General features: G+C 51.7%; 1 protein-coding gene across 2 annotated transcripts in view; it reads right to left on the bottom strand.

Annotated features, from left to right (window-relative positions):
* The window catches only part of Cdh13 (cadherin 13), an 873,206-nt gene that overhangs the window by 380,634 nt on the left and 478,590 nt on the right, over positions 1–13,982 (bottom strand). For both annotated transcript variants that reach the window (XM_046434914.2, XM_046434915.2), the window contains exon 5: positions 6,154–6,306. In XM_046434914.2, coding sequence (XP_046290870.1) covers positions 6,154–6,306 — 153 coding nt within the window. The remainder of the gene's footprint in view (positions 1–6,153; positions 6,307–13,982) is intronic.

Below are 13,982 nucleotides of genomic sequence, written 5' to 3'. Positions count from 1 at the left end.
TCTCTCTTGGCTTCACCGTGGAGATGACTGGAGAGGCTGGGTAGCATACTGGTGCCTTTCACACCCAAGATGTTCTGAATTGAGGTTGGAGATGCAGCTTAGGCTGGTAGCTTGGTTTTGTTTTGGTGATTCTAGGGATCCACCCTAGGTTCTCCTGCATGCTAGGCGAGTGCTCTCTCCAGGAGAGTCCAACATGGAGGAAAGCCTGAGAACCACAAATGCCTCATTGAAGACCATGGGTGCTAAGGGCAGAAGGGCTGGCTCTGTGAGCCCAGGCCAGTGTCTCCCTTGAGGAGTTAGTGGCATCAGCTTAGATCTTCTGGAGACACCTGCTTCTTTGGCCTTAGGCTGGTTTCTAAGAAATCAGCAAAGACTCAGCATGGCTGCCTTTAACAGCCCTCCCAAGTCAGGTGGCCCCAGAGAGGAGCCTGGTCAAATTTGCCTGGCTCCCTGGAGTCATCAATGGAACAAGCAGAAGGCAGTTCTGAGGAGCCTGGGCTGGGCAGAGGGCTCCCCAGGGCAAGGCATGGCACCGGAGACGTGTGCATGGCTACAGTGCCGGCAGGACAGTAAGGATGTTGGCTCAAAGGTCACCTTCATGGAGGTGAATTAATAAATCCAATGGCTGTACCGATGTCAATGTGAGAATATTTAGACCAGTGGCTCTCAGGGCATCTTGGAAAGACCCAGAGGGTGTGTCAAATCCCAGAGGGCAGGACCCTCCCCCAGGGCTTCTGATCCAGCCCATGGCTGGGCTTCGTATGCTGCCAGTTGGGGCCATGCCTTGGAGGCCGCTCCATTGACCCACCCTCTTCTACACGCCCGCTCTGTCACTTGCCTGACTGCCACCTGGACACCTAGTGCTGCCACTCTGCTGTGCCCACAGGGAGCTTCAATTGTCAACGGACATGTGACAGCATGGCTCCCAGCTCCAGCTCCAAGTGACAGGCTGAGCCTCACGCTGAGTCCCTACCCGCTGGCTCTCACACCCTTGGGAGATGGTACCCTGATCCCATTTGCACCCTCAGGAAGGGACAACAGACCTAGACCTGCCGAAGGTGAGCGGGTATCGGGCAGAAACATGAGTGCTGACCTTCTCCCTTCACTCACCTACCAAATGGCAATTTCCTGTGGCTCAGCCCATAGCAGAGTCAAAACTTTGAACCCAGTAGGGCCACCACCAAAGCTGGGGCTCCAACCCAAGCTCCTTGTCTCCTGTGACTCAGAGCTCTTTCTAAGGCCACCAGAGTATGACTAGCAGGATCATAATGACAGCAGAAGGTAAGATCACAGGTGTGAAAGCCCACCCTCCCAAGTGTGGCCTGGGTCTCCTTGGGAACAGGAGTACCAGGAATCTGTGCGAAGCCACCGCTGGCAGCTAGCTTCCAGCCCAGCCCCTGGCCAGCTGACTGTCCTGTACCTGAGAGCCTGAAGCTAGAGGCCTGCGTGGGATCCAGGTGTTTCTGCAGGGACAAAGCAGGTGGTGTGGCCGTGGCAGAGAGAGGCGTGAAGCTGCAGCGGTGCTTTGCAGACTGGGGTCCACAGGGTGCGTGGGGGCACAGAGTCACTTGGCTCTCCTGGCAGCCAAGCAGAGTGGCTGCGTCCAATCCTGAGTATCGTTGGTGTAAAAGTGGCAGGACAGGGTGGCAGCAATGCCACCATGAGAAGAGCCCTGCTCACACGGGGGAATTCCATTCCCTCCCCACGTGGAGACGACTGGAGCGCTCTGGAGGCTTTTCTGACTGACAGGACTATGTGGCTCTAAACCACCAGCAACCGCCAGGCCAGCCCCATGACAAAGAACCCCGCAACCCAAGATGTCCATAGCAACCAAGTTGAGAGACCTTGCACTGGGATGGTAACTTAGTGACTGTAGGGCCACCTTCTCCAGCCTCGAGTCAGGTCACGTGGCCCTTAGGCAGTTCAGCTGGTACCTGTACTCTTAATTAACCCCTTTATTTGTAGATTAGTTGGAGGGGATTTTGTGGATCACCACCAAGAACCTCCTCTGAGAAAACGGCCTCAGGGGTGATCAGAACACTGAAAGCTGGCCCCTGCTACCCAGGGCTGGGGCACCTCCAGTACGAGTCTGGGGGAGTACAGTCCCATAAACAAGTCGATCGACCAAACGCCCCCTGGCCTGGGTGAATGTGCGTCCCGTGGGCACTGATGTCACGCTCTGCCTGTGCCCACGGGAGCGGACGCGGCCATCCTGCTGCACTGGGAGGCCAAGGACAGGCCTTGCAGCCGCCTTTCTGTGGCTGAGCGTGTTGACAGCACCAAACTCCTCCTCAGGGAAGGTAAAGGAGATCACCACTTAGGTACTTAGCACAGACCTTGGCACATGGCAACGGTCAAGAAGGTTGACACCAGCATTGGTAATGACGATGATAATACGTCTTGGGAACACTTTTGGTCCTCAATCAGCCAATTGGTTATGGCAAGACGAGAGGGCATTTTCAGAGGTCTGTGTGGGTCAGGGCCCTGGGGAGTTCTCTGGCATGAAATAGGTGCTCAGTAAATGTCCTCTTCTCCCACCTGACTCTGACATCTGCGGTTATCTGTGCATCTCTACCATGGACGCCAGATCAGGGAGACAGCCTCCTGCTGGGGGCACCTGGCCACCACTGCCCTCTGTCCTGCTTCCTGTTTGGCCTCATACCCCCGGTGGAGACCACCTCCAGCTATCCATCTGGCCCCACCTGCCTGCCAGTCTGTCGCCCACTCCTGTCATCCCCTGTTGACAAATCTGTAGCCGGCAGATTACACTCATGGTGTGAGGGAGTCATTACCACCTGCTAATATTTTTATAGAATTTCATAAACTTGGTCATTCATGAATCATTTACAGTGCTTTATTCCAATGACGAGTTCACAAATCACTCAAACGCTGGCAAAATGCATAATAATGAGTAATATTTCAGGAAGCTTTGCATTAATACGTCAGCTCTGGATCCTGCAAGAGCTAAATTACCTTGCCAGGTGTCACTGTGGGTCAGAAGCATGGGAAGCCCTCTGGGGGCTGGGGTAGGGGATGGCAGGGTGGCAGAGGGTCGTGGAACAAGATGGTGTTTGAGAAGCAATAGGTCATCCAGCCCGTCAGACCCTTCCCAGCCCCAACAAGTGACAGTCCTAGGAAAGGGGGCTTGCTGCTGGGGTCAAAGCCTGGCTGGGGTGGAGGCAGGAAGAAGCGCTCCTTCGTGGTTGAGAATGCAGGGCTTCCGAGCTGGGGAGAGGGCCATGGATCCCAAATCCAATACACACCAGCTGTGAGCCCTTGAAAAGTTGTGTAATGGTTTTGTGCTTATCTGTAAAATGGTGTTAACTCCTACTTCTGAAGTCTCTTGTGTGAAAGAGATTAAATAAGAGAACATACGCGCAGAGTTTGGCATGCCGTCTGCCATGCGGCGCTCAGTAAACAGTAGCTTCAATGACGATCCACGATCAGGGCCAAGAATAAATGTACCCCAGATGACGCCTCATCACGCACATCCCCGCGGCTTCCGTCACCAAGATGCTCTCCTGCTGGATGTGGGAAATGTCAACATGTTGACATGTCCTTATGCGTGAGTAGCATTTAAAACTCTAAAAACCAACAACATTGGCGCCACCGTTACGTCTCTCCGCGGGTCCTCGTTCTCCACCGTGGAAGCTTGCAGAAGAGGAGCTAAAGGGTGGGGATCCAGAGGCTCAGGGCTCTGCTCCACCTTGATCACCCTCACGTGGTGGCCCTGGCTGCACCAGGAAGACAGAGAGTTCCGTCTAAGTAGGAGATTGGAACGTGGGGTTGGCACATTCCCATGCCAAAGCGGGTCCACAGAGAGCAGCTGTCACTAAGCCCAGAGACAGAAGAGCCATGCGCAGCAGTTAGGAGACCTTCCTCAGCGAGGACATGACTCAGCGAGGACAGGTCTAGAGGGAAGGGGTGAGGCCGGGAGGAGGGGGCGTGCGACACTGCACCCTCTTGAGGGTGGATGGTGGCCCCGGGGCCACCTGAGTGAGACACTGCCTTCCCACGGAGTTTCAGTGGGACACGGCCCTGTGCCAGGGTAAGCCAAGCCACACCACCCTGGGGCACCACTTCCTGGCATGCCACGCCTCACAAAGGTGAGAGACTAAGATCAGTGGACTTTAACGAAGCTTGGGCACTGGAAGGAGAGATCCAGGAAGCCAGGACCGGCTCTCATCAGCTCTGGAGGTCACTCTTTGAGCTCTTTTCCCTGCCATTGTGACTGTCCCCAGATGTCTGCCATCTCAGGGGATTTCTTCCCATCCCTGCAGATCGAGGTCAGTGCCGTCTATGAATGTTCCCTGAGGCCCTGGCAGATGGTGGCCCAGAGTCTGTCTCTGAACTTGGGAGGACGCCCAGCAGGGTGACTTCTCTGGAACCCCTCCCGAGTGCGCAGACCTCAGACAAGTCACTGAGCATCCGAAAGGTCAAGCACCCCCCACCAGGGTCCCCCAAGAGCACCAGGTCTCACACCTGAGCACCGGCACTATGTGCCCTCTCTGGTTTTACCAGTCCTGGCCACAGGGCTTGGAATGCTCCAGGTGACCTCCTGTTCCATATCCTTTGTCCTGTGTTTCCAATCCCCCAGGGAGCTCCTGAGCACAGATTCGTACCAAATCCCCCTCTGATACTGAAGGAGGGGAGGCAAAGGCTGGAATATTTGTCTAACATCAGAATGAAAATCATGTCTGCGGCAGACGTCAACCTTCTCAGGGTTGGACTTAGGAAACTGATGTTAGAAATTTGAAGAACTTAACTGGAAAATTCAGAAATATTCAGGAGAATAATTACCAAGAGTAGCTTTGATTTATTGAGATTTATTGAGTACCTGCTAAGTGTTGGGCATTGTGCCAAATGTTTGCAAAATAACTTCACTTCATCTTTTACTGTCCTTAGAGATGTGAATTCTATCTCTCCTTCAAGGACAAGTCACATGATCATAGAGAGTAAGTGGGTTGCCTGAGATCACTCAGGTCAGGAAACGGCAGTGCTGACTTGGATGGCCTTTGCCTGGCCCAGGAGGTCACAACCACTGTGCCATGCACACTGAAGTATGCCGTGCCTTTCCTCAGTTCCTTGCACCTGAAACCTCAGGGGTATTCCCAAGGCAGGCATGGAAAGAGAAGGGTGCATTTATCCATAATCTGCTGCTGGCTGTCCCTGCAGCAGCTGGATACCAACAGCTGCCAGTGATTTCTAGTTCCTGGCAAGGCCAGAGAGAGCTGGGAATGTCTAAGGGAATCAATGTTCTATTTCTACAGCAACCAGAGACCCCACTGGGCCTCTGTTGAGGACTTGTGCCTCATCTTTGGTGCCCCCCAACAGGTGGTGCCCCTGCAGATGCTCAGAAAACCCTTCAGCCAGGCTTTGGAGAGGGAAACCTGGGAAGTGCCTCCTCCTCCACTGAGGATCTGGGCTGCGCTGCTCGGCAAGGACATGCTGCCTGGCAGGGCTTCCCTGTGCACCACCCCAGCCCCTTACATCTGTCCAGCACCTTACGTCTCCAGCACCTCAAACCACCTTCCACTCACTCAGAACCCACAGCAAACCAGTGGGGCAGGTAAGAAAACCAAAGAGGAATCCAGCACACCCAGCCCAACCATGAGCACTCTGGTTTCTCTTTCACAGTGGATGTTGGAGCGAGGGCTCTGTTTCCGTGGGGTACCTTGGGTCTCCCCACATAGCTGACACTCCTTCCAGAGGATTCTACATGGCAGCAGAACACTGCCTTGGCACAGAGCCACAATCTGACCACACTCCTATTGCTGAGCACCAAGTAATTTTTTGACTTTAAGGACCATGTCTTGCTGTAGGATCATTGAACAAAAATCTTACAGCATTCTCTCAGTGTCCTTAGCATAGAATTCTAAGGATGCACCTGTCTTGTCCGAGGGTTTACACCTGCTCTCGAGTGTCTCTCTTGGTCTCCAGGACCCAGAGTCTGGTCGGCTCTGGGGGTTCTACTGACAAGATAGGGACCCTCCCTGTTACCCACTCTGGAGCCACATCCATCCAGCGCTTACAGAGACACCCTGAAGCGACACAATCTTGGGTTTGGTGAGGCGCAGCAATGATCACTCAGCAGAAAGAAAACCCATCGGAAGCCATGTCCGTGCACACAGGGTGTGTGGCGAGAGTACTCACTTGGTAAGTAGCCATCACTTCTCTGTCCAAGGTCCGTGTCACGGAGACGCTGCCCGTGTTCTCATTGATTCTGAAAATTCCTTTAGGCTCTTGATCCACTCCCTTTCCAGTGAGCCGGAACCTGGACCCTTCAGGTCTGTCACTATCGACTACCTGGTCAGAGAAACAGAGTGACATTTAAGACTGTCTGGAAGATACAGAGACAGTACATTGCCAACAACACTTGGGGACCAGTCTTCTCTCTCAGGTGCCAACACAAAGGTGCCTGATGGACTGGGATTTGCCTACAGCAGCATTGCCCAAAATAGCCTTGCAAAACTACCTTTCATGCTAACACTCGGATCTCTGCAGCTTGTGGGGGGTGGGGAGTGTACCAGGTGGAGGAGACAGTGATGGATTGAGGAGAGCAAGAACAGCAGGAAGTTCAAAGTTGGACATTCATACTATTTTTAACTTCAGGAGATATAATTTTTCTCCTCTGCAAGCAAAAGTAAATAGGCAAAGGAAAACTTTTGCTCACAATCCTACACTGGGGGGCCTTGATCAGGGCCCGGGTCTTCACGTGCATCCAGTCATCAACAGCACCACGTCCCAGTCACAGCACCACCACCCCCTACATAAGCAGGTAAGAGGCTCAGAGTGAGGGAGCTCTTCAGATCTGTTTTTTTTTTTTTAATCTTGAAACAATGCTGGAGAAGGTGTTCCCCCCACCGGCCCCCGGTTATTCCTACTTAGTGGGTAAAAACTGAGGCACAGAGACATTTAGTAAGTTGGCTGAGGTCACAGCTACCAAAGAGATGAAGCTGGGATCCAGAGCCACATCTTCCGTGTCTCTGCCATGTGACACTGTCATTTCTGAATTTACTTGAAGGAAATTCTCCCCAGATTGTTGATCTGGATTTGACATTTAAAGAGTAAATTCAGAAGGTAAAGGTGGAAGGTTTGGGGTGTAGCTCAGCAGCAGATCACCTGCCTACCACGTGCTGGGTCCTGAACAGTGTCCCCAGCTCCATACACACACGCAAAAAAAACGTAAAGGGAAAAGAAGGTCGTACCAGGCAGAAGGGACCACAAGGACAAATGGTGAGTCGTCAGCAGGGTTTGAGTAGAGGTGAGGCCAAGGGAAGCCAGAGACCACGTTATGGGGATCTCTTTGTGATATTGGGAGTTGGGAAGTTAAATAAAGGACTATTATTTGTATAAATTGGCTCTAGAATTTAGACCCAGCTTATCTCTATATTTAATCTCACTTTATCACAAGAATTCATAAATGTTGATTTGATCATAAAGAAATAACCTGTAGGTCACAAACACAACAGTTGGTGACATGGGGCTAAAATAAAGCTGACTTGAAACCAACTGCCACTACTTTACACATGTACGGTCACCCTCTGAAACAGTCAACCAGGCCTGGAGAGTGCCAATTCTGCAACCTTCAGAATCAGTGGCTGCCTCTAAGCCTGCACCTGCAATTCTGCTGCCTGACACCAGGTGGCAGTGGTGCCTAAGGCAGCATGAACTTGATGGTTTACCTAGCTGGAAGGCTGAGTTCCAAAGGACAAGACAATTTTGTTGTTGTTGTTGTTTTGTTTTGTGTTTTTTTCCTGGTTTAAAATGTTCTTTATTGAAATACACTGAAGGTTTTAATTAAACGCCAATTACCTCTGCTTGCATTTTTAAGATTAATGGAAAATACGATCATTAAAAATAAGGCATGCGATACCTTGTGGCGAAAAGCATTTTTAATCACCACTTGCCTTGATTTAATCCACCTGACATCTTCTCCTGACCTACTTCCCCTGCTGGGGGGCTCCAGGAGGTCCAGAGCCACAGCTTACGGGGCTCACTACTAGATGCCAACTCCTGGCCAAGAGCCCGGCGCACGGCGGGGCAGACACCAACCGGTGCTGCTTATTGGGGAGTGCTACTGCTCAGACAGAGGCGTCCCAGTGCTAGCTGCGCCAGTGACCACCGTGGACCTTCATGCCCCTGAGGCTCTCCTCATCTGTAAGATGGGAGTAACAGGCTAATGGCCCCGGGATCCCAGGGTTTAAAGAGATAGTGGAAAGTACACAGGAGGGGCCCAGTGAATGAGAGCCAGCAATTGCAAGGCTAATTGTGATAATCACAACAAAATGCATGATGTTGTTCAGTGGGTCAGTTGGACACCTCCAGGCATAAAAAGCATCTAGCTCTGATAAAAAAAGGAATCCCTCTCTACGGGAACAGATTTCCTTTCTAAAAACAAAACTCTCAAACCTCTCTGGTTCAAGAAGAGAGAAGAGAGCTGGGACAGATGGGCACAGTCCATTCTGCCATGCCCCAGCATGGACTTCCCCCTGCATGGACTCAAACCCCGCCTCCTTCTCCACGCACACCTGAGACAGGCCCTGCCCACCTACAGGACAGTCTAATGGAAAAGGACATGGCGTCCTGCAGTAGCTGGGGAGTGACCACATTCCCAGGAAGGGACGGACTTCTGGCCCCACTGCCTGCCACAGGCCCACAGGTGAGGACGCGCAGGGAGAGGCCTCGGTGGTCTTTGCTCTTTCTTGGCCCTTCCCTGCTCAGGAGGGGTGGGGAGCACAGCACCCTGACTTTCTGGAAGTCGTGAAGCAGCATGGGCCCTGGGGGCAGACATTACCCCCTCCTGTTCTCTACCTGCTGCTCAGTACCCACAGCTCAATTTTAGACTTGGAAATTCTCCTGAGCAATTTTTTCCATTGCTGCCAAGGTCAGGTCAGGATCATTTCCTCCTTCTGCCTCAGAGAGAGGGAGCCACTTGACCTCATGGAAGCAGGTCTCAGAGAGAGGACCCTGTTCAATTAGCACTTGCTTTTGGATCAAAACAACCTATCACCAGGGAGGGTGCCAGGCACCGACTCCAGGCCTCTGCTCACAGCCTCCCTCTGAGCTCCTAAGAGCCTGCCTTTTAGAAAATATGTTGGCCCTGGCTGCATTTTAAAGGAGAAATTGCAGCCAGGGATGCTGTCCCCAGAGTGTGACCACCCACACAGGTAGGGCAGGATTCCTTCTCTCCAGCACAACTGGCTATGCCAGCCAGCACAGGTTGGAATGCAAATTCCCAGGCCCCCTGCATCAGAAACTCAGAGAGCAGAGACTGGAAATTAGCGCTTGCACAAGCCCCTCTTATGATCCTGACACTCCCCTTCCCAGCTGAGGACCACCGCTATAGCCGACTGTGTCCCCGCTGGTGCATGTTCTTGGTGAAGCTAGGTTTCTCCACTGTTCTTTGGAGATTTCTGCTGAAAATACATTGGGTTTGTTGCCACCTTCTTTCTGGGCCAGTTTTAAACACAGCAGTAGCTGGGTGCAGTGATGCACACCTGTAATCTTAGCGACTTGGGAGGCTGAGGCAAAAGAAGTTCACAAGTTCAAAGCCAGCCTTAAGACTCAGTGAGGCCCTAAGCAACTTACAGAGACCCTGTTTCAAAATGATAAATAAAAAGGTTTGGGGAGGTGGCTCAATAGCTAGGTAGGTGGTCCTGGGTTCAATCCCTCCCATTACCTCCAAACAGAGCAGTAACAAGAACTTCAAAATCTGGTTCCTAAGACCTCAGCAAAACAGAGATGCTGCTTTTCCCAAGGTACAGCACCAGCATCTCGACATGTATGAAAGGCCCTGGTCCCTCAGGACTTCAGAGGGACCCAGGCACAGACTCACTCCTGCCTCCCTGAGCTGGGGGAGAAGAGCTGTGCAATAGCTACCAGCCCCAGCCTGGCCACCCTGGTCCCAGGCCAATCAAGTGTGGCTGCAGACAACCTTCAGGGTACCACACTTGGCTCCTGAAGCTGGCCTGGTGCTGTCCCCACTGTCCCCACTCCTCTGCAGCAGCTGAGCCTGCCCATCAACAGCTGCTGCTGTCTGCTGAGAGGGAGGGTGAGCAGTCGGCGCTCCTCTGGCCAGAGCAGCCCTGTCCGCAGCAGCCGTGCACACCCTGCTGCACGCAGCCTCCCCGGGAGCCGGCTTTCCTGTTACCCTTCCTAACAAGACACGGCTTCTCAGAGTGGGAGTCTTTCTTTCCTTGTCCTCTGAGTTGAAATGGAGAAGGGAGTTAATGGTGAGAAAGAACGTGAACCCAGGGGCCAGGGGACGCCTACTGCATTCCTGGCACTCGGGCTCCCTGGCCAGCGACACGGAGGCTGGGAAGGTGTGAGGCCTGGGGTGGGTCCTGGCTGCCAGGCTGGGTCTGAGGGTCCTTCCTGTTGCACACACCTTCATGGGGTAACTCTCTGGGCAGAGCCAATGTCCCCTTTGGTTCCCCTGCTAATTCCTGGTCCCACCTCCATTCTTTCTTGCAAAGAACTAATGATATTAATTAAGAAAATATGTTGGCCCTGGCTGCATTTTAAAGGAGCAATCACAGCCAGGGATTATTTTGTTATGAGAAGTGATCTAGGGGAACTTTACCACTGAACTGTATTCCTAGTCCTTTTTGCTTTAAAATAAAAAATTGAGACAGGATCTCCCTAAGATAGTGAGGCTGGCCTCAAACTTGCCATCCTGCCTCAGCCTCCCAAGTCACTGGGATTACTTACAAGTGTGCGCCACTGCGCCCTGCTCATTGGACATGTTTTTAAGGCCTTGTTCCATGAGTTTACGTCTGCATGTCTACACTCAGAACATGTGGCAGTTTTGAGTGTTTAAATAAACAGGATCATTATCTGAGAATGATTTGAAGTTTTTCTACTGACGGTACTTTTCAGAGGTGGGTGATTTTAGACTCACAGAAACGTAGCCTCCTGAGCTGCTGGGCCTTTCCCTGGGTTTCCCCTGATGTGAACACCTTCCATAACCACAGGACCTTGGCCACCACTGAGACGGCAGCGCTGATGCTCCCTACTAATTGTGCTACAGATTTGTGTACTCAGATGCCACCAGTTCTTCTACAACCACCCTGTTCTGATCCAAGACCCAGCACCTGCCATGGCCGTTAGTGAAGTGTGGTTTCAATGGCGCATCTTGGGGCTGCTCGGGGGTCCCAGCTCTCCCTTAGTCGTGCTGACACCGGTCCCCGATCTCAGTCTGGAAATTACACCACTATGTTAAATAGCGGTGTCATCTGGGTATCCTTGTTGCTCTAGCCCTGCCCCCGTGCCCGCCATGGTCAGCGCCTTCGCTCAGGTTTCTAGAGGGCTTTGCCTGTTTGTTCTCAAGGCCCAGAACAGTGGTGGTACACAACTGGTATCTAATAAGTAGCTCCACCATGTGTAAGTGAGTGTTGGGGTCTCTGGATTGGCCTCAAGGTCTGAGTCCCTTTGCCATCTCCTTTCCTAATCACAACAAGAGCGGCCATTCTGAAATGCAAGCCCGAGTCTGACCAGGGCTGCCTGTGGCTCCCCACTGCCTTCACAGGTAAACTCCCAGAGGCACTCCCCCCTCGATGGGCCTCTGCCTGCCTGGCCACCGGGAGCTACAGACTTCCTGACCTTTGCCCACTTTCTCTGGTCCGTTCTGCTGAACTCTGGTTCCCCTCCTTGTCTGCTGGGGTCCCCTCCTCATCTCCCTGGACTCAGGCTGGGGATTACCCACACCACAGCTTCTCTTGTCCCCTGCCCTGTTCCATGGACACCTACCCTGGCCCTCCTCTGGGCCCTAGCCTCCTCACTGCCTGGTCTGTGAAGCACAGAGAACAGATTGCTCTTGGCTGGTGGTGGTGGTCACTGACCCTGGGCTATTGATTTCTTATTCTTTTTCACTTTCCCTGGGTTTGGAACACAGAAGACACTTGATTAACGCTTTAAGTGAAGAAGCACAACTTTATTTGCATGTTTTTATATGACCGTAAAATGCTTCATAAACTCACAAACTAAAAATAAAAATAAGGTACGTGCTGTTTTTGAAAATGAAATCAATGTTCGTGTGCAACACCAGCACTTTTTCTCTCATTGTGATGCTTCAGAGTGAGCTTCCCAGCATCTGGAGGTGCCTAAGAGTCAAAAAGGCGCTTACTATCATTATAGTCTGGGAAAGGGACCCTTCAAGTAGAGACCCCCTTTCAAAGTAAACTAGAAAATAATTGAAGCCCTCCCCCCCAAAAAAATTACCAAAGAGAATAAAACACATGTGAATTGTATTGTGCTTTGGGCTTGAAGGTAGGAAGGGTATTTTTTCTTATGGTATTTTCAGTTTTATAAAAAAGTACACACACACACACACACACCATACACACACATATATGATCCATGTGCAGATACAGGGAAAGTTGATTATATATATATTTATATTTGTACTGGGGATCGAACCCAGGGATCCTTAACCATGGAGCCACATCCATAGTCCTTTTTAATCTTTTATTTTGAGAGAGGGTCTTGCAGAGTTGCTTAGGGCCTGGCTAAGATGCTGAGGCTGGCTTTGACTTGCGATCCTCCTGCCTCAGCCTCCTGAGCTGCTGGGATTCCAGGCATGCGCCACCCCAACTGGCCATCCTATATTATTAATAGAGTGAAGGATAACTTTTTAAAACATATGAGAGGACTCATTGGAGCTTGTGTACGTGCTGTTTAGAATAGACCTTTTACTCTTTGTTCATAGAGAAGACCGCCCTGGAGCCTTCACCCACACTTATTGAAGGGCGTTGGTGTGTATCCTTAGACTGGTCTTCCAAGGGGGCTGTGAACCCTGACCGGTTCTGTTGTGGGCTGGACCTTGTGTGCCTTTGGCCTGGAGACGTGCGGGCAGCTGGCAGTCTGAGCAGCTCTGACGTCATCCCGGCTCCTGCCCACATGCTGGTCAGCCCCTTTCCGCCTCTAGGCCACAGGCTAACATGGAGGACTAAGGACAGCCCAGTGTCTGGTCCCAGTGCCCTAGTGGAGGCACACTGGGCCCTGCCCAGGTGGTCCCCAGAGCCGTAGCTGGACAGCACGGTGTGGATCAGGGCTGGTCCTCACCGACTGGTTCCCATCATCCCGTGGAGATGGACAGGGCAGGATGGAGCCTGTGGCAGGAGCCCCAGCACCACAGGATGAGGAGCCCTGTGTCCCACTGTGGCCTCCTCACGAGAAGTCACAGTGCATCTTTGTTTCCCTCCTTTTGTGTGTGTGTCGTCACACATGTACTTAGGGTGATGATGGCCATCTCATGTCACCGTCATTCCTACCCCCAGGCCCCTTCGTGATTTATACCAGACATTCACCTGACCCCAGGCCTAGGCCCTATGCCCAGGCCTCGCTTAAACCCATTCTAAAGGACTCAACATTCATTGCATCTTATTGTTGCTTTTTTATTCTTTTCTTACAGTTTATACTGTTTTGGTTATTTTGTCAGGGCGGCAGGGTTTTATTTATTTACGTATTTATTTATTTTTAGTACAGCATTTCTGAATTTCTATGTGTTCATAGGGATTTTAATTATTTACAATTTACTATATGATGATGTGGCTTATGAAATTTCTACTTTCGAAAGTTTTTTTAAAAAAACGTACTGTGGGGCTGCCACAATATCATTACTAAACGATCCATGTGCAGATGCAGGGAAAGAATGAGTATTCTGCGCATGTCTAAACGGTGACCACGTTGGGGAAGCAATGCAGGCCACCACCAAGAGATGAAGGGATCAGTGGAACATGGTGGATGCACACAATGGAAGAGTATTCAGCCTTGAGAAAGAAGAAGATTCTGATGCCTGCTAGAGCATGGATGAGACTGAGGGCGTCAGGCCCCTCAGAAGGAGAAAGCCTCCACGATCCACTTAATGAGGTACACAGAGTGTAAAAGCCACAGAGACAGAAGGTAGAAGAGGCCTCACCAAGGAACGGCTCACACGTTGACTTCCAGATCCACAATGTCTGGAAAGAAAGAGGCCTTTG

This window comes from Marmota monax, unplaced genomic scaffold (genome assembly GCF_021218885.2).
Source record: "Marmota monax isolate L192 unplaced genomic scaffold, Marmota_monax_Labrador192_F-V1.1 WCK01_AAM20220418_F8-fsc00024, whole genome shotgun sequence".
Lineage (NCBI taxonomy): Eukaryota > Metazoa > Chordata > Mammalia > Rodentia > Sciuridae > Marmota > Marmota monax.
The sequence above is the reverse complement of the archived record's forward strand: the minus strand, read 5'-3'. Positions and strand labels throughout refer to the sequence as shown.